Source organism: Teleopsis dalmanni, chromosome 2, assembly GCF_002237135.1.
Source record: "Teleopsis dalmanni isolate 2A chromosome 2, ASM223713v2, whole genome shotgun sequence".
NCBI classification, from domain to species: domain Eukaryota; kingdom Metazoa; phylum Arthropoda; class Insecta; order Diptera; family Diopsidae; genus Teleopsis; species Teleopsis dalmanni.
This window is the reverse complement of record NC_051847.1, coordinates 169,619,118-169,641,548: the sequence shown is the minus strand read 5'-3', so window position 1 is coordinate 169,641,548 and position 22,431 is coordinate 169,619,118. Positions and strand designations below refer to the sequence as shown.

The 22,431-nt window shown below is 28.8% G+C and overlaps 1 protein-coding gene across 1 annotated transcript; it reads left to right on the top strand.

The window, feature by feature from the left end:
* The first annotated feature begins 779 nt into the window (after window positions 1–779).
* On the top strand, window positions 780–21,580 carry LOC119679606 (octopamine receptor beta-1R-like). The gene is made up of 7 exons (XM_038092058.1): window positions 780–1,751; window positions 8,549–8,746; window positions 8,890–9,061; window positions 16,420–16,556; window positions 16,754–16,936; window positions 17,125–17,278; window positions 21,321–21,580. The coding sequence occupies exons 1-7, from the start codon at window positions 1,204–1,206 to the stop codon at window positions 21,483–21,485; spliced, it is 1,557 nt and encodes a 518-aa protein (XP_037947986.1). The 5' UTR covers window positions 780–1,203; the 3' UTR covers window positions 21,486–21,580.
* Window positions 21,581–22,431: the final 851 nt, after the last annotated feature.

The window sequence follows — 22,431 nt, the reverse complement described above, 5'->3', positions numbered from 1 at the left end:
CAAATGCATAACTTCAATTAGTACCAACGGAGTTCCTTGGAATTCCAACAGCGCAGTTGTTAGTGTATAATACTAATAAATGTGTTAGAGCACCGTGACCTTGAGCTTTCACGAAAGGTGGTCACGTTAAATAAATTAAGACGTGTATCTCTGCTTCTTTAATTGCTTATTCAATCATCTTATAAATTACAACATTAAGAAATAATGGTTTTGAAGTTTTCTCTGCATCTAGCAGTATCTACCAATTCTCCAATCCTTCGTAACCCAGTCCACTGTCAGATGTTCCTCAGCGAAGATATTTGTTTTCTTCCCATGTCGTGTTTTCCTTCTATTCTGCCTTCCACAATCAGGTGCAGCCATTCATATTTTGGACCTCGGATGATATGACCAAAATATCTCGTATCCCCAACCTATAAACGTTGTCCTACTCTGGAACTACTTTAATATTGCTTCGGGAAAGGGTCATTGGTAATCATTTATGACTTCCACCGGTGTGATGGCCCCAATACTGCTGCAGGTGATTATTCTTATATTTGGTCTTGGTGTAATCTAACCGTTTGTTACAGCTGCCTTTTGTCTAGATCTACCATTTTCAGTCTCACATTCTTTACAGCAAACATGGCTATGTGATACCAATCTATTTGTTGTATGGAAATATAATAGTTTCAAAATTAACAGTTTAAAATTAATATAATTGTGCTTAGAGATTTAATTCAAAAAACATAAATCACAACAATTAATTATTAAATTTATCCTTATATTTCATTACAGCTATAATGAATGCGATTGACTATGACAACAAATGACAACAGAATAACTTTTATTACCTATACAATAAGGTTGCTGTTACTCCTTCTCCGATACAGCAACAAGTAAGTGACTAACACTGCTACAATTGCCTAGCCTACCACCGATGGATATACCACAAATCCCAAAAATGAATTTCCCTGCTAATTACACAATAGTAAATCCATTTAGTGTGAAACCAAACAGTAATTGTGCATAAATACTCACATTGCAACAATAAAACTGCTACTATCATCCCATTGTCAACATACCCACCATCACCATCACCATCACCACCGTTACCACCATCGCCATCACCACCACCAACAACATTAACATCAACAACAATAGCGAGGAAACGAAAGCAAAAAGCAAAAACAACAGTAAATAAGAGTTGCCACAAGTTTATTATTAAATATGACACCTATGGTTACAACAATAAAAGCAGCACCGTCAGTATTACCGCTCGAAACAGTAACAGTAACAGCAGCCACGGCAGCAACAACAAAAACTACGACTACAACAATAAATTTAATAACAACAATGAGCACAAATGCTGCCACCACATTCTACGCTTCCAGCATAACAGCACCACCACCAGCGCCGTCAACTGCACAGCATCATCCGCTACAACAACACAATCAATTTATGCTCATTAATGAGGAGGCTAAAGCAACAAAATATTTAAATTTCGTTGTCGATAGCTTAATGGATGCGAGTGGTACGCCAATTGGTGGTGTGGGTGGAATTAGTGGGGGCATTAGTAGCAACCTCGAAGGCAGCGGTGGTAGCGGTTTGAGCGTTGGTACATTGGGCAGCAGTCAATCAGTTCCTATGGATGCGCTGAATGATTCACACTTAACATTTGTCATTGTCAAATGTTTCATTATTGGTTTCATCATACTCGCCGCCATACTCGGTAATATGCTTGTGATTGTGTCGGTTATGCAGCATAGAAAATTGCGGTGAGTTTGCATGTTTCGTCCTTTGACATTTTAGCACAATTTCTCTGTTAACGATTTTATGCAGTTCAGTTGAGTTCTGATAACATTTCAATTTCAGTTTTATATTTTTTTTTTTCAACATTTCAGTTGATTTTTTTTTATTACTTTTTCCTTTAATTGAACACTCGTTCTCTCTCTCTCTCTCTTTGTGTCTTTCTGTCTCTATTCATATAACAAATGAACAGCAATTTGTTCGCCTAATTGAAGGCATCTCCCAGAAGAAGCCACAGTGATTGATGCAGTTCAAATCAGTTGATGTTATTATTAATAAATTTAATACTCTGTTAAGTTGCTTGGGGAATTGGATTTATGGTTTCGTGCTGTTAATTGAAATTGTTTAATTAACAATTAAGTTTGTTGCGGTTTTCATAAGGGAAATGAAACAACAAAAACACAACAGAACAAATTTAATTAACAAAAATAAAGCCAATTTATATATAAATCTAAATAAGGAATTTAAATAACAAATAGTAAACAAACTATGGAGTGAAAATGTAGAATATTAAAATTTTATAGAATTTTATTGAAATTCTTTGTTCGTTTTTGCTAACTAAGCGAAAAACTTCATCGAAACTAAACATGACCTTTCAAAATAGCCAAGATATTTGCTTTCCAACTATTTTAGAAATAAAAATTAAATCTATAAATAACTGCACTAAGTAAGCAGAATATACGACGACATTTAAGGAAAATATAGCGTATTTAGTAGATTAAAAATGAAAAACAAAGTTCAAATTTAAAATCATTCATGAAAAAAAAAATAATATAAACTTTTTCGAATCTGTCAGCTGAAATTCATATAAGCCGAAGTCTATTCTATTCTCGAAAAAAAATTTCTCACAAAAATCGATCTATGAAAACTTATGGATAAAGCTATAGCAGAAGACATCCTTCAATTACTATAAAAAGGGCAAGATACAAAAGTCTAACAATTGATGCAGTGTTACACACAAAGTCCATAGCTTTTAAGGTGGTTACCTGCTATTATGGATTAACACTACGATACTCTTACCATAAGTATCAGTATAATGCAACGATTAATACCTTCCTCAGAATTCCAAGAAATTTCGCCAGTACCAATTAAAGCTATATTTTTTCTTCCGTAGGAGGAAACAAGGTCCATCTAATACCTCTACTTCTCTTTTGGATATAGAAATCAGTTGAAAAAATGTAGCTTCATATTGAATAAAAAAAAATTAATACAATCATTCTACTATCGAAACTTTACTTTTTCAAACACAGTCACCACAATAATTTCATTAAAGGGACCAACCTCAATTGGTCAGAATTGAGGTATGAGATATGGAATATGAGATATATACTTTCAATCGGCTGCCGCAAGTAAAACTTACTTTCCACTATTTATACTCCAAACAGTATTCGATGGTGTCAGATGAATTTTAGTCGCCTCTTACATGCCTTACATCGGGAATATTCTAACCCCTTTTTAAAGTTAATGTTAATGTGTAAATGTGTGGCCATATAACTATAATAATAACAAATCTGTTAGAAAAGAGAAAACATAAATATTCTTCCCTGTCACTATCCAGTACTCATAAAGTATTGGCGTATAATATTAATATAATCTTATATGAAACATATTCAGAAAACTATATCCACTTATAATCTTTTCTCAATTATTACTTCGATGACAGCATTGTAGGCATTAAAAGCATTGCACGGTACTCCGATTTCTGCATTTAAAATAGGGGTATCTGACAGGGGTATCTTATACAGCTAAACCTAAGAGTATCGCAATATAATCTACCCACTTTGTACAGTCTAAGTAACCCATATCTCTTGAAAGACACATTAAATCAGTCCGAGAGAAATGTAAAAAAATTAATTTAATGTAATAAAAGTGTATGATATATAATTCAAAGCTTTTCAACTCCTTCACACTGCTTCTGCCGATTATCACACAACAGCTTTACGACTACCGACTCACACTACTGATTATTGCATGCACTCGCTTTACTCCCATTGTTTCACTCTCGCTCTCCTACTACTGCCTTACACTCTCTCGCTGTCCGACGACTGCCTTATATATATGGAGCAAAGATGTATTTCATTTAATAATGATAACCAAACACTTCACATCTAAATGAGCCAAGTCTATACAACTATAGATATGAATAGCTAGATAACTTTACTACAAAAAAACAAACTTAACAAAAAAGTGATCAATACCAGCACTAACAAAAATGAAAAATAGTTCCACAAAAAATCTGTTTAAAGAATTTCTTCAATGTTAGAATTTATTGTAATAGTTCATTTATTCTTTTATTTATACCGTGTGAATTCGAAGACGATACTTACTATACTAACTATATACCAAATTAATTAAATTCCTAAACTCTTTTATAACAATTATTAGTTTAATTTCTTAACTAATTTATAAATATAGATACAATTCTATATAGTTTATATAGATAGGTTCTTTGCTCTTACCTATATTAAAATTTCTTTACTACTTTTAAATCCAAATGTATTAAAAGTATTTTATTAATACCTCATCATTATTTCGTTATCCCATTTGCATTATATACCACATACTATATATTTCCAGAAATAGTACTTGTATCAAAATTTTAAAAATTTTAAAGCAAAAGTCTTTAAGAGTTCTTCAGTAACGTACTGATTAATTGAATAGATGCTCTCCAACATATAATCGAACTATAAATATCTTACTTAAATAAAAAACCTAAGTAATTAAGTATGAAGATATATTTATTCCTTACTTATCGTCTTCTGCATCTTGTTACGGGTTACGGGTGTAGTTACAAATTTCTCTTATTATTACTTGGAAATTTATTCTAAAACTTTAAATTCATATTGCTTACTGTAATAAAATTCAGAAAAAATTTTTTGAATTATGTAAATAATTCACGCTCATAACATCATCTTCCTTTGCTAAATCATTTATATTAAAATTTCGAATAGGTGATTTAGAAGGTGAAGGGAAAGTAAAAGAACATATGCGATAAAAAATATTCTGTTGATAAATGAACTGCCTTTTAACACTATTCAAATGAGATGACTGTGCCCCTTAAGTCAAGTATGTTAGTCAGTCGAGCTTATATCCTTCCCTTTTTGAAGGGTTTCACCTCTGTCAACCCGCTGCTTATCTTTCATTTAACAAATGTGCAAATATGTTCTGTAATTCACATTCTAACGTTACAAAATAAAATTTAATAAATTTTCATTAATGAAATTTATGGAATTTTTAATATGAAAATCGTGTGACAATTTACAAAATACGCGTTAAGGATATTCGTAATTAGATGCTTATGTGTCTATGTAGCTTCATAATTGTTTGTACTTTGAGGTGAAGGTGGAAGTAGATTGAAATTACGTGCTCAGCAGTTGGTATATTGCTTGACTTTTTGCTTCTAATTTGTCAAATTTGTGTACCGGTAAAGACCTCTATTAATAATGTCGAAGTCGCGACGTGTCGGTATAACCGGTATTTCAAACTTCATTGAGGTTTAAGATAGAGTAATCTTTTTTTTCATCATACCTTACTCTTTATAGTTTGCTACAGTTTGTATACATAATCAAAAACCATAGACCGACTTCACCAACTTCACCAATTGTTGTTTTGTCATAGTTATATCAAAAAGATTAATTCAATTGCATTCTAAATTTACTGATAACCATTGCGTTAATATTTTTAAATATTAATAAATTTATCTAAAATGTAAAAAGTTTCAATAAAGGATAGTTTCATTACTGTAAAATATTGGATGGGTGATATGGAAAGTATCCATCATTTTTTGGTATATTTTTATATATATTTTTGAATATAACCACGTTATCGGTAAAATAATAATTATCTAAGTAAGGCATAGATCATTTTGATGATTTTTGAATATATCCACGTTATCGGCTAAATAATAAATATCTAAGTAAGGCCTAGATCATTTTGATAATTTTTGAATATATCCACATTATCAGCACAATAATATATATCTAAGTAAGGCATAGATCATGGATATATAGATTAAATATATCCACATTATCAGCAAAATAATAAATAATAATATATCCACGTTACCGACAAAATAATAATTATCTAACTAAGGCATAGTTCATTTTGATGATTTTTGAATATATCCACATTATCAGGAAAATAATAATTATCTAAGTAAGGCATAGATCATTTTGATGATAACCTTCTTTATGGCTAAAGTAAAGTTACATAATTTAATATTAAATATAATCATCTGAAGTTGTCTAGGTTCAAAAATCTTGAGCAGATAATCTTACTTAGATAAATGAGTACAACTCGTTGGTTTTTGTATCTCCCACACCCCCTTCTCCCCTTACCTATTATCACACACCTCATTGCGATCCATGTTATTGTCCTATAAGCCTTTCAAATTTCTCTTTATATCCCCACCGGATACAATAACAACAATAATACCCAAAGAACTTTTATACTAACAAGTGACCCTACTGAACAAAAGATGTAAGAGTTCCTGGTATCAAAACCAGGCATTCACAAAGAATGTGACTAGGCATCTTATCTTCTTCTAAATAGAGAAGTATATGAAATATTTTATATATATATTTTCGAATGATATTTTATTGCGACATATGTGACTAAATTAACACTAATTTACAATGCAACTACAACCATAATGAAACATAAATAGATACTAATTTATAATGCGATGGTAACTATAATAAAAAATTTGTTGCAGCGTATGTGGTTAAACATAAGATAGTTAACTATATTTCGTCTTAATTACTCTAAGATAAGATAGTAGGCACTTATTTATACTGTGAGCAGTCCGGTCACCTATAGCTAAATGAATTGGTTTGTAGTGAATAAAAGAAAAAGTACCCGATTCTTGTGTTGACCTTGAGCAGAACCAATACGGATTATGGTGCTACGAATGTTGCTCTGTTTCTATTATTTAAATGTCTTTTTTTATACTCGTTATTAAAAAATTAATCGATTCTTATATTAACCTTAAACAAAATCAGTTATGTTGTAACGCATGTAGCTCTGTTTGTAAGACCTAAATCATTTGGTTTCTTACTGGATTTACGAACAAGTATTCGATTTATATTAATCTTGATAAGAACTGCTAATGGTTTCATTATCGGGATCTAATTAGAGAATGTGTGACACTTTCTGGAACACATCGAAGCTCAACCCCTAATCCGAATTAAATTTTTACTATTTTATCTTAATATATTTTAAATTAACAATTAAAAAATGTAACTAACTAAATCATAAAATATTTAAAAGGTAATAACTAAAATGGATGCATTTTTCACTATCTACACACAATACTGTTCTAAAATGAATTCTTTACAGAACTTTCGTTTTAGTTAGACACATAAACGAAATATAAAATCCAGTAATAGTTATAAAACTTAAACATTTTTATTATCATTTTATTAACTTTATAATCTTATCAACATCTCTAACTCTACCTGATATGACCCTTCAAAATCTGTACCGCACAACTGAAGTGTAAACTCAAATAAGCAATTTTAACAATTTTATTATTTTTTCACTTTTATTTTGGCATTTTAATGGCGAAACGCCTCAAGGCGTCCCAATCGCAAAAATGCGTGTCACATAAAGAATGGGCGTTTATTATCCTGCTGCAACCTTTCGTTAATGCCAACATACTTCAGTTATCGCCTTGCCGCCGCACCGCCCCACCGCCTTACCGCCTTGCCACTCATCCCGGCAAACATTTCGTTTGCCCTTGTGACATTTGTAGTTTGGATTTTGTATGAGTTCGCGTTTTTATGTTTATGTTTGCCGCACATAAGGTTTATGAGTTGTTTTGTGTGTCGGCAGTAAAACCAAAATAGGGAATTAAGCTTAATTAGTGAAACATGAATTCCTACTTATGTTGCAATAAAGAAGTCAAAGGATAAATCGTTGCAAATAATGTAAACGCCGACAGTAAGTTTATAAATTCTTTGTCTATTTCACTGTCATTAAAGTGTTTAAATGATTGTGGCAATGTGTCATTGTGGCATTGTGGCATTATGGCATTATGCTGACTCTACATTTTCCTTCACTTTCACATTTACTCTAACGATAAATTGGATTTTCCGCTTTGGCATTGTATGATTTATTAACAATTTCTATGATGAGATTGCCATTATCGGTTATAAAGCGTCTCAAGTGGATTTTGAGTGTAGCAGGAATATTGCTTGAATATTTCATGTAATAAGCTTAAAAAGCACAAAATTGATATATTATTTTTGTTTATTTATTTGCACTTCACATGACTTACAAATTGAAAAAGCTTAAAAATAAATGCCAAAATAAATAGCAAATAAAAACAGCTCAGAATATCAATTTTAAAAATAAATAAAAGATATACATATATATACTCTATCTCGTATACTGTGTCTATAAATATTTAAGTTGAAAATTATTTAAATTAATACTTTAATTTGCTTTTGTTGTTAAAAATAAAATTTTTTTGCAACCTTTATTTATTTAAAATTTTTTTTAATATTATTTTTGTACTGCACATTTCTTGTAAAATTTAAAATATCACTCATACGCTCCGATGACCCTACATTTATCTACGAGTATACCATACAGCACACTTTCATATATGCATATGTTACTGCCATGCAACTGCATGTATGTATGTGTGTTTGTGTGCGAGTGTTTGTATGCAAATGATTTTATTGTATTTTATATTATTTTATTTTATTTTCCGGGCCAACAACAACAACAACAATAACAACAACGATAACAACAACGACAACAGCATCATCACAAATTACTTTGTTGTCTCATTGGCCGTTGCTGATATGTTGGTAGCATTGTGTGCGATGACATTCAATGCTTCCGTTGAAATATCTGGAAAATGGATGTTTGGTACGGTGATGTGCGATATGTGGAACAGCTTCGATGTGTATTTCTCTACGGCAAGCATAATGCATTTGTGTTGCATATCGGTTGATAGGTAAGACAAAACTATCTTCCACATATATATATTCCACATATATACACATATTCAAAGAAGAATTTTTGTTGAGTTTATATATTACATTGGTTTTGCATTTTGTTTAATGCTTTGCTTTAACCACATTGCGTTGTCTCTTGCAGATACTATGCCATCGTACAACCTTTGGACTATCCTTTAATAATGACGCACAGGCGGGTCTTCTTCATGCTGCTGATGGTATGGCTGTCGCCAGCACTACTCTCCTTTCTGCCAATTTGCTCCGGTTGGTATACGACAACCGAGAATTGGAGATATCTAAAATCGAATCCACATGTAAGTTAAATTGCATTACCATTTGAATAAAATCAAAAATAAAATAGACACAACAAAGACACAATTTCGCAATTTCTAAATGCAATATCACAGCTTAGCATAGAGAGTGAAGAATCAAGCACAAATAGGAAGTAGCACAAATCCGAGTGCAATAAATAAATTGCAAGGAGTAAGTAAATTTGATGCTGTGGGCAAAATGGCTTGTTTTGACTCGTTTAATGCGCTTTCCGTGTATTTTTCCATTTTCTTCTTATTTATTTCACTTAAATTTTTCCTCTTTACATATATTTTTTTTTTTGCTGTGTTGATACAAAGTAAAGTGCTTAAAAACTAAATTCAATTTTGTTTTTTTTTCTTTCTATTTTTATGTAATATTTTTTCTTTGAATATTATTTATTTTTCTTTATCAAAAAATGCAGTTACTTGAAAATTTTTTCTATATTCAGAAGAATTCAGCATATTTCCCTTCCAAAAAGGGAAGGAAAACGGAAATGCTGTGCTTGCATGCTGCACATGTTCGCATATTTATGCAAATGCATGCACATATCTGCATAGCTCCAGAAACATAAATTATTTAGCAATAGTTTAAAATTTCCATAAATTATTTCTTTTAGGCTTTATCTCCTTCTTTTATGCTTTTTGATTCAAATTTTCATATTTTTCAAATACTTAAAGGACATATCTTTAATTTTGCATAACTTTGCAGGTAGATAAAACTACCTGGTTGAGTTTCAATAAAATTACAATTAAGATTTAGCTTTGATGATAATTTTGCTTTACAACGGACTAATTGGTCGGTAGTAAAATAATACTTTTTAAAAAATTGTTTTTATTTTTTATGTAATGAAAAAATTAATTAATTACAAAATTTATAATGTCAGATTAACTTAAAAGAATAATACTTATATATATATTAATATATTTATATTTATTAATAAATTAAAAAATTAAAAATCTTTATATGAAACTTAGTTAATATAAAAAAAAGAAAAAATGCTTATAAGTATTTAAAAACTTATTACATTAAAAAATTCTGAATACTAAGATTTGTTTAACATAGAAGAACAAAATAAAAAAATATTATTTAAAAATAGAGGTTTACTAAATTGCAACAACAAAAATTGCCGACTAAATGAATTTTTGCCTGACTATACAGCTGTCCGGAGTATTACCAAAAACCTATCATTAGTGGTCTTGGAATTATTTCTTATATTTATTTAGTCGCAAATTATTTTTTAGGACTGCAAGTACCAAGAGTTGAAGTCGTGCCCTATCAGGTCTGAAGGTCAGAGTCAGTGGTCATAAGTCAACTGACTCAATATCGTACTTGACTTGTATGTTTAAATTTCGAGTTTTGTTATTTTGCTGTAAAAGTTCATTAACAAATTTACTTGCCATATATATTCACAAGAAATTATATATCTCTCTATGAAAAAATAATAGAAAATTAATTGCTTTCGTCAATTGACCTTGGCTTTAAGTTTAAAAAGTCGAACGTTTAAAATATTTGTTAAATGTACATTATGTCAAGTAAATGTTATTTTATGTTCATATTCTTCTTGATCAAACAGAAAATATCTGCTAAGATAGACAGATAAACTTGACAGATGAAACAAATCTCACATCAACTAACGTAACTTTGACTAAACAGATAACACAAAGAAACTAACACTTTACTAAGTCAAACAACAAGTGCCATCAATTTATTTACAATTGTTATTATATATCAGGGCTGTCCACAGCACGGCCCGAAGGCAATATGCGGCCGGAGACGTAATTTTAATCTACTACAATCACTCAAATTTTCTTTTGGTGTACCGGTAAAACTACATTATTTTATTTTTATGCTACACCAAATAAATGAATTTTAATTAATAAATTATTAAAACGAAATTTAACATAATAACCGTATTTATAATGTTATAATGTATTTATAATAACAACTATGAATGTATATATCTGTTTCTGCTGTCCTTTAATCTGTACACTGATTTGTATTGGCTTGCGATCGCATCTGGTCTGGACAGCCCTGTTATAAATCATTACTTGATAAGTAAGCTCGTGACTAAATTGAGTACACTCCGTAGGCCCTTTTGTAAAAGCTGTTTAGACGATGGTGCATATAAGATATGATTGAACGTTTGCTATATCACTACATCGTTTTCCAGACAAAAATTTAATTTTGTAAACGATTTTTACAAATCGTACATTAAATCCAATAAAATATGTAAGATTTGTCATTGACACCAGATGGCAGATGAGAAGATTACATACACCTTAGAATGATATCATAAAGTCCTCCAGATAAAAAATTATCACTTCAGAAGATTTTCTCTTTAAGAAATTAATAGAGCTCAGAAGAGTCAACTTAAAATATCGTTTAAAGTTTTCCTAATTCTAATGTATATCGTTTTATCATGTCTTTATGTAATATATTGAATAAGTGCTCTTAAAATTATTTGAAAGATTATATAAAGCATCAATAAGAGTTTGCAATAGAGCCATGCCACACTTGAGAAATTGTTGAAAATTAATTTTGTTGCACAAGTTTTTGATGTTTACTTCATTTGATGAATTCTGCAGATTGAAAGTTCGTATACTTAAACTCTACTTGGTTATATGTTAGTGTTGAAAACCAAAAAAAAAACATGTTTAGAAGTTATTAACCATTTATTTTGATATTCAAAATCAAAAAAGAAAACATGTTTAGAAGTCATTAACCATTTATTTTGGTATTCACAAATTACATATAAATTTCTTACTTTACCTTTAGAAAGGTAAACATTTCTTTCCTGGTATTAAGAATAACATGCTTATGTAAATGTAGAATAGAAAATATCAAAAAATGTCTAAAGAAAAATATTAAACATATATTGGTTTCATTACCTTTTCAACAGCATCAAAGCATAAGGAAAATTTCAATCCGCAAGTGTAGTAAACTGTGCTAAAACTGTTATAAAAATTAGTTATTTAATATTTAAATTTAAATCTTCAATTTTACGCAAGTGTGGGCCCTAGCATGGGCCCTAGAGATTAGGTCAGGCAAGTAGTTATGAAGAGAACTTGAATGAAATATAGTACACATATTTTTTTTTATATTTAAAACCCAACAAAAAGTTTTAGAATCTTAAAAACTAATAACATTACATTACACATTATTTTATATATACGTACTACAATGAATTATAAAATACATAGGTATATTTATTATAATTTTTTTATTAAAATATTTGAAAGCCTTGCGCAAAAATTGAATACGTAGCACTCAATATTGATGATGGTGCGTGGGCTGGGTCTTAGTCTCTACATATTAATGCATATTTTAAATTATTATTAACTATAATTAACTATTAAAAATTAAAATAATTAGAAGTTTTTATATTTTTACTACGAAAAAGGGTTTGTGACTGATTTGCTAATATATTCTATAATGAAAATCTTATAATACTTTACATTGACTTAAATTAAAAAAAAAAATTGTAGTGATTAAATTATTTTAACCCAAATTACTCTTTTCATAATAATGTAAATGCTTGTCCATAAACTTTTTGAAAATAATTTTGCATCTTCCGACAAAAAATTGCATAATTAAAACTTCGTAATTACATTTCCCTGTAAACGTTGGTGCATTTTATGGTAATAAGCTCCGAACTTCTTACTACCCCCTTTCCGTGGCACTTAATTAAAACACTTTTACTTAAAGGAAATTGCATAATGTAGTTAAATGATTTTTTACTATATATATGTGTGTGTGTGTGGCAGTGTGTCTTTTAATGAAATATATGCATTTTTATAGATTTTTGTGCGGAAACCTTTTACAGTAAAAATTAATCATTACCCAAGCTTTCATTATTTTTTCTTTATTTAATTGACATTAAAAGGAATTAAATAACAAACAATCACACACACATACACCCCACTACCATCTACATAAAATTAATTGTTTATTAGTTGTTGCTCGATTCTTGTGTGTTTGTTTGTATATGTCACTATTAATATTGCAATATAAATGTCAATGAAATAATATAATTACTTGCAATTGTTGTTCTTTTAAGACGCTTTGGAAAGATGAATTTACTGTCAGTCACACACACACACACATACACACACACAGAAACGCACTGTCAGTAGCATTACCATAATTTAACCTCTTATTTTGTTTTAAAGCAGAACTCAACTGAACTGAACTGAACTGAACAGTGCAGAGCAGAGCAGAACATAAGACAGAGACAGAGACAGACAAGATGACAGTATAAATTGAAGTTCTGCTTGCATTAGCATAAAGTTGTATTATAATTAGTTTTTGTTATTGTTTTTGTTTTTGTGTTGGTACTTATTTTCATTGGTGCTTGGTGCTATTATTATCATTGTTGTTGTTGTTTTTGTTTTTGTTTTTATTCTCATTTAACATAATAAATCTCATTAATATGTCATACATACTGGCTTTCTCATTAACGAAATTTACTTCGAATTTAATATTGTATTTGCTTTCCTTACTTATTGCTTTGTGTGTGTGTGTGTTTGCGCTTTGGCTCTGTTTACACATTTAACGAAATTGAATTTTAATTAATTTCAGTAAAATTTCTCATAAATACTTATTAATTTATATTTAAAACTAATTATAATAATATCTTGATCTAAATACATGATGCGTGTATAATTTGGTATTTTTAATTTTGAATTTTGCAATTTTTAAATTTATAAATTTAGAAACTTTTCGAAGTCTTTAAATGTACACTTTAATTAATATGCGTTAGAATTGTTTGAGAAAATGTTCGCTTTGATTAATGAAGCAAAATAATTTGGGAAGAAATGCACGTAACTCATACGCTACGTGGGACGCCAGTGGCCTTGGTAGCATGTCAAATTTTTTATTTTTTAATTACATGAAGTTTAAATCAAATTTTCAAGGAAATTTTCATAATATTGAAGTGAGTGAACTTTACTTAGGAAGTCAGGTATTTTATGAGTGATTGTTGTAAGTAATTTTAATTTATTTTTTATGGATAAAACAAATTCTTATTGTATAATATATGTAATATTATAAATATTATTTGAAAGGAGTACTAATAAAATTAAAATAATGAAATTTTTTTAAACCTTTTTTTGTAACTATTCACTTCGTTGTAGTAGTATAAAGTATATATATAGTAGTATAAAGAGTGCTTAAGGCATTAAAAACGCTATACAAACATATTTCTTTGTTGACCTGATTATGTTTTTATTTTAGTTTTATCCATAGTTTACTTTTACCAGGCGTAATTAATTTTTAAAAAATAATTCTAAAAATAACGCTATCATGAATTTCAATTTCTTAATAAAATTTCATAAATTTAAATCTAAAGTAAAAGAAACAATTTTCGAAAGTTGAAAAATCACAGCAAAATTTTTTTTTAATTAACATTTAATATTAATAACTGCTATAAATATTAATAGTATTAAAAAATTAATTATTATTTTATTTATTACAATTTCAGTTTAGTATCCTTCAATGCAATAAATTATAGGCCTCTATCATTAACAGAGCGTGAGATATGACCACTTATCTAAAATTCTAAACCCTATTGGTTCGTAGCTCCTAGATAAAACTTTAAATATTTTTTCTCGAGACACTGGTATTTTTGTTTAATAAAACGAGCTTTAAAAATATTCTAACCAAATCGGAGGTGATGATATCAAAAACTGTATAAAAGAATGACCATATATTTAGGCCCCTACACCTATTAATATATTTAATTAAAAAAGACATCTGAATTATTTTTTTTTTTTGTGAAACAAATTAAGTTGGAAAATAAATTTAAATATTTGATTTGCTGGAAACACCAGTTTAATTTCCGGCTCTATTATAAGAATATAATATATAATGCAATATATAAAAAATTTTTTTAATAAAATATATTTTAATATAATATTAAACTAATATATAAAAGATTTATATGCATTAATTGCTTTGTTTTGGTAAATACTTAAAAAAAAATTAAAATTGATTCTCCAAATATTTAAAACTCAAGTTTATACAAATAATTTAATAAGCTATTTGAAGCGTATATTATATTATGGACTATCTCGAGTAACTACTTATTGTGATATTGTAGTATATATAATTAAATTTTTGTTAAAAACATTTATTTAAATATATTTCAAATGTATTATAGTTATTATCTATTTATTATTTTATGGTCAAACGATTTTTAATATAGTGTTTCCACATGTTAATTGATCAATTTTAATTATTGTTAAAAATATGTATTAAGAAAAAACAATGATTTATTTTACAATAACTTTTATTTAATCGATATTTCGAGTTTACTCTAAAGTCATCATCAGGAAATCATCATTGAGAAACTCATCCGGAAACATTTTCAGGAAATCATCATTCAGAAATTCATTAGGAAATAGTTTCCTGATCTATTAAATAAAAATTATTGTACCAACGGCCTTGGGTTAGTTAGTTAAGGTGCACTGATTCTGAGCTTCACATTTGACAGGACCCGACTTCGATTCCTGGTACTTGCAGTCTTAAAAATAATTATATAGGAATAATTAAATACAGGAATTATTTCCAAGACCTCTGATGATGAGTATTTGGCAATACTCGAAACAGCTGTATGGTCAGCCAAAAATTCAATTCATTAAAATAATATAAAATGAATTTTTGTTGTTGTAGTTCACTACTGTTCGAAGAAACCTCTTTATAAAATAATTTGATATTTTATTTTTCTTCATTTTTATTTTTAGCAATTATAAAAAATTTTCCAATTAGCCTGTAAAAATATTATGTTATAGCTATTATCTATAAAAATATCACTGTCGTTTTGAAATTTTTTTTGACTTCTTTCTTAGAGCGGAAAAAGAAGTCTTCTACCAAATGCTTAAAAGTTTTTCATTAAAATTTACAGAAGTTTTTGAAAATCTAAATAATATTGAAAAAAGTAAACTCGTAACTATACTAATTTAAATTTGTAATGTCACCAAGTTATAAATTAGCACTCAATTCATTATTAAACCGTAATAAATGAATATTTTTGCAAAATATATAAAAAATGATAAATAATTAATAACCACCTTCAATAAATTTGAATAAATTAATTTAACACGAATAACTAATTAATTTAACAATGAAGGGGGGATAAGTGAAGTTGAGTCAAAATAATACTAAGAGAGTCACTAATTACTACTTAGTAACAACGTTCTCCTTTCCTCCTCTCACTTGTATTAATTTATACATCTAGTGGATTTGGATTTCTTGTTCATATTTTCTTCTGAATTAAACATAATCCTTAGGTGTAATACAATTACTTCAAGCATACGTATATCATTAATTTGGTTACTTAATGCTCTAATTTATTTCATTGTAGGTCTGTGAATTTAAAGTGAACAAAGCCTACGCCATTGTCAGTTCGTCCATGAGTTTCTGGATTCCAGGCATTGTCATGCTATCCATGTATTATCGCATTTATCTTGAGGCGGACAGACAGGAACGCTTAGTGTACAGGTAAATTTTTGCAAGTGTCAAGTAGCTACTCGATACGCACTCCATCAAGTAAATGTTGCCAATTAATAACAATTACGTTTGTTTCTTTTTTGCCATACATTCGCTCGAATGCGATTATAATCATTACAATTATCATCATCGACTACAACCGAAATGACAACAACAATATGGACATCAACATCGCGTGTACATTTTAGGTCGAAAGTTGCTGCTTTATTGCTAGACAAGCATTTACAGATAAGCCAAATACCCAAACCACGTCCAAGTATACAAGTCGAACAGTCGACCATCTCAACCATGAGACGGGAACGTAAAGCCGCACGTACCCTAGGCATAATAATGAGCGCGTTTTTGCTCTGTTGGCTGCCATTTTTCTTGTGGTACGTACCAAAAAAAAAAAATATAAAAATTGACTTTTTCCATTTTCCCATTTCTCATTTTGTAGCTATTTTTGGTTTTTAATAAATTTTAAATTCGTCCTGCAAATATGTAATATTTTATATAACAAACATAATTAATTTCTGCTGTTTCTGCATTTAATTTGAATGCTCCTTTACATCACTTTCAGGTACATCACTTCCACCCTCTGCGATACTTGCACAACGCCACGCATCGTCGTCGGAATTCTCTTCTGGATTGGATACTTTAATTCGGCTTTAAATCCCATAATTTATGCCTACTTCAATAGGGATTTTCGAGCCGCTTTCAAAAAAACATTAAAGGTAAGGCATTTGTGTGTGAATGCTTTTTAATTCCATAATGTTAATTACATTGGCTTTACTCATATTAATTGGCTTCTTACGCTTTTCTTACTCTTTGTTGAGGTTTTTGTTTGAAATTTCATGAAAACAAAATTTCTATAATTATTTCAGTATAGAAATTATGAAAAGCAATTATTAAAGCACTTAAACCAAAACAATCAATTAAGATATTAATTAATTAAATAATCTGTTGAAGTATTAATATAATAATAAAATAAGAGTGATTTATATACGTAAATAAATGTAAGCCACTTATTATATGAAAATATTTATTATATGTATATATTTGATTATATTATATTTTTTTCATTAGCCTTGTTTTATTAATATTAAATAAAATTTCTTCATTTCTTGCTTTTTTTTTATTTCATTCTATTTATATTTAGTACAGTTATCCAGCACTTTTTTTTAAAGTTCAATTATTATATGCACATATTCGTTATATATATACTTTTGATTTTTTTATATTTATTTAATTAGCATAATTTTATTAATATTAAATAATGTTTCTTCATTTTTTGCTTTCTTTTTATATCATTCTTTTTATATTTAGTACAGTTATCCAGCACTTTTTTTTAAAGTTCAATTATTATATGCACATATTCGTTATATATATATACTTTTGATTTTATTATATTTATTTAATTAGCATAATTTTATTAATATTAAATAATGTTTCTTCATTTCTTGCTTTCTTTTTATTTCATATAATCAGTACAGTTAGGTTAGGTTAGGTTCAAAAGGCGCATGCTGACACTTGTCAGCACTTCCACTCGGAGGCATATATTACCCATTGTGATGCCCTCAAAAACTATACCAAGAGATCCGATAAGTTTGCTTTCGTTATCTCTTCTAAGCCAGTGAAAAGTCGTTCCCCAATACATTGAAGTCGCCTTGTCTGCAGTCCTGGACAGAGACACAAGAAGTGGTTTATACATTCTGTCTCGTCTTCATCTTGGCAACTCCTGCATAATCCATTTGTTAGAACTCACAACCGTTGGAGCATAAGCGCAATTGCACAGTGCTCCGTTAGTACTCCAGTAAGTACACGAATTACTGGTTTGCTGAAGTCTAAAAGGCTTTTAGTTTTATTTTTTTCCAAACTATGCCATAAGGTTCTAGCGACCTCACACTCTTCGTGGTAAGCCCATAAATTGTTAGTCATCGTATTGGTAATTTCCTCAATCATCCTAAATAGTTCACATGTCGGTGTTTGTATTGAGAGGTCGGCCTCTCTTGTATACAGTTCAGAACGTCTTCTGGCCATCTCATCTGGTAGTTCATTCCATTCAATATTGCTATGTCCAGAAACCCAGCAAAGAAAAACCTTGTGATGTTTGATGCTCATCACTGATGCGCTACATTTTAATAAAATCTTGTATTTATACGTTTTGGATTCAATTGCTTTCAGTGCGGCCTGACTATCTTTTAGTACAATTAGCTAGCACTTTCTTAATTGTATTTCAATTGAAGCGTAACAAAATCCACAATTAAATCTATTTTATCTATTTATATCTAATTTAATTACTTCAGTAAATCATGTTTGAGCTTCTATAAAATCGCTCTGTAATTAAAACATATTTTATATATAATGCTCTTTTTTCAGTAAATGATATAGAGTCGAAAATTAAAATAAATAAACCTCATTACTTAATAGGTTAATAGAAAGAAGAGGAATTATTTCCATAACAGACTGTTGTTAACATTTTATAATTGTTGAATTATCATTTTATTATATTGCATTAGTGAAATAATATTTACTCTGTTATTAATATTTAAATTCAAAAGTAAAAATTGTAATTTGTTTTAATTTTTATTTTATGTTATAATATTTTTTATGACGATAATTAAAAATATTTTACAAAGCGTTGACTTTATTTAAATGCTAAACACAAAGAGATTAATCTGTCAAAAAACTCGACTAGTAAAATTTATTGCACTATGAATATTTTATGAATATAAAAATTTTTTTTTGTTTAAAAATGCAATACATAAATTTTGAAACATAAGCAAAAAATTTCAAATTATTTAAAATATTGTAGTACCTATGTATGCAAAATATTTACAAAACGTTCAGTATTCTAAGTATCTAGTAATATGAGTAACACATGACAACTTTTCTTAGAAGCAGCTATTGTTTTTTATTACGTATTAAAACTGAAGATATATTATAAATATATATTTATATAAATGCTTATACATGTTAAACTGAAAAGAATTAGCTGTGCCAAAATTCTTCATCACCTCCAACCGCTATTCAGAAATGAAAATCTCAATGCTAAGAACAGGAAACTGATATATAACCAAATAATTCGTCCGCCACATCTATATGGTTATGTAGCGTTTAGCAAAGCTTCAAACACTACTATTCGCCAGCTAGAAATTCCACAAAGCCAAACTCTGAGAAGATTTTTTAAAGTACCATGATACATTAGGACGAATAACATTCTCAGGGACGTCAAAATTGATCCCATTAAAAAATATATTAAGGATAGAGCCCTGAAATTATTTGTGAAAACTGACTGACTTACCAACACCGTGTTATCAAATCTCAGAATGGTTACAGGCTCCTCGGGGAGGTATGCAGATCTGAGGTCAATTATTGCTTAATCTGATGAAGTGATAAACAATAATCCAGTCAAGACGTAAAGAGGGGTTTTGAAAATACCTCCAGTTAAGAAAGAGTAAAAATGTTCAAGTGCACTGGCTCAAATAGCTTCAACATAATAATAAATGTATATAAATTTTTTACTTTCCCTGTTCACTGTTCTATTCTAGTTTTAAGACTAAAATACCCGCATAAATATAAAATAGAAAATATCAAAAAATGATAGAAGGAAACTATTGTGTATGTATTGGTTTCATCACCTTTTCATCAGCATTAAAGCATGAATAAAATTTCAATCCACTAAATGCAGTATACTGTATCTTATGTTGAGCCTTTTCCGAGTTAGTGCATTTGGATACTTTTACTCTATAATGGCTGGGGAGTTTCTGCAGAGGCCCACCCATCTCACTGACTAATTTAAGTATTCCTTATATTCAATGATTGTGTGAAAATTGTTAAAAAAATTAATTTTAATCTTCAATTTTACTCAAATGTGACATAGGCCATTAGAATTAGTTTATGTGATGGAAGAAAAAAAAATAAAATTTTACAATACTATTATATTATCTTAGTATTTTAAAAAAAATTAATAATTTTATTTAAATTTAGTTTAAATTTATAAAAGTATTGATTTATGTAGACAAAATTGTGTATAATTAGTAAATTAATTAAGTTTAGTTCAAATTCATATGAGTAAGTATTGATCAAAATTATATTATAAAATAAGTTAAAAATTATTTTTATTTATTAGTTTATTAGTTTACAGTACAAATATATATATATCAATTAAGTATATTTTGTTTTCATATCATGAAATTTTGAAACAAATACCTCTTTCTCTCTCTCACTCACTCACTCTCACTCTCACTCTCACTCTCTCTCTCTTAAGTCTACAACTCTTTATATAATCAACTTAATTCATTTCTAACTCTAACTCACAGATGGCGTTTTCATTTCTGATACGGTGTCTAACACCATCAAAATGCTAAAAACTTTCAAATAATATGAGCATATGCAAATCTTGTTACTTCAGGGTATGCAAATATATGAAATATGTACTTATAAACCCAGAGTAAAGTATGTTTATCAGTGTGAAATCCTGTAACCAGCAATTTTTCCAAATTTTTACATAATTTATCTTTCATGTTTATATTTCCACAATAAATAAACAAAATTATAAAATTTGCTCGCTTAAATGTATATATGTGATATGTGTCTTAGCTGTTTGTGTGTATTTATGTATTTAAGTATCCTGTTTGCTCACATATGCATCTCTACTATATACTCGTCGTATCGTCGTATGTGCGTAAAATTATCTATCCTTAGAGTTATATTCTTTGGTTTTTATCAAAATATTATATTAACATTTTCTGCATAATCAACTTCAATTTTCAGTCTTGTTGTCCTTATGCTTTGTTACACTGTCGCGTTAGCGGAGCAGCTGATTTACCGCCATATGTGAACTCAACAGCTTCCTCCGAAATCCATATGAACATCCTCAGAAGTCGTCAATATGCAACTTCCTCCTCCAATCAATTGCAAACTTTGTATCAAAACTGAAACGGTACGAGTACAAGTACAAGTACACACAGTCACATGCGCTTAAATATCAGATATATATGAAAAACAAAAAATAAATAAAAAAATAATAAGCAACCAAGGAGCTCTTGAAATAAATACAATAAATACGTTATAAGCTAAAAGGATTAAAAATAATATATATAAATTAATACCACGACAATCCCACAGATTAAATGAAGCCTTGCAAACGTAGTGAATCAAATTGCAAAACCGAAGTAATTGAAATCCTTACATAAATAAATTATTAAAAATTTATTATACAATATATAAGCTATTAGATAAAAAGATGTGAACATATCCTTTTGATAAAGTCGACTTAAATATTATTAATTTTTTTGTTTAATTTTTGTACATAATGCTAATACATATATAGGTATATATAAACAAAAATATGAAAACATAGATCTCAAAAACTGAAGCCAAAACTAATTAAGTTATATTAGATGTAATATTAAATGATTTATACATATAGTATATATATATATAAATATTATATTGTCTTGGGTTTGTAATTTGCGTGCTAATATTATGTATGTGCATATATTTATAAGTTCAAATGTGAGTAGTAAATATTAAATAGGTAAGTAATTGGTGTTATATAGTCCGTTATGAATCTGTATTTCACACAGTCTATCATCATTTTAGGAGCATTAATAGGTATATTTAAGGCAAGTTTATAAATTAATGTACAATGTATGTATGTTGAATTTTAATACATATATATTTACAAAATGAAAACGCTTCTTTAGTAGATAATATAGTCTGAACTCAAAAATCACCTTTGAAAACAGCTGCGTGGTATTCTCAAACTATTTTAACTGGGCGAATTTTATCCTGATTAGACGAAATGTATCTTGATTAGGCAAATTTCTTCCTAGATTAGGCTAGTTTTATTTGGTTAGGCGAATTATTCAACATAAAAATG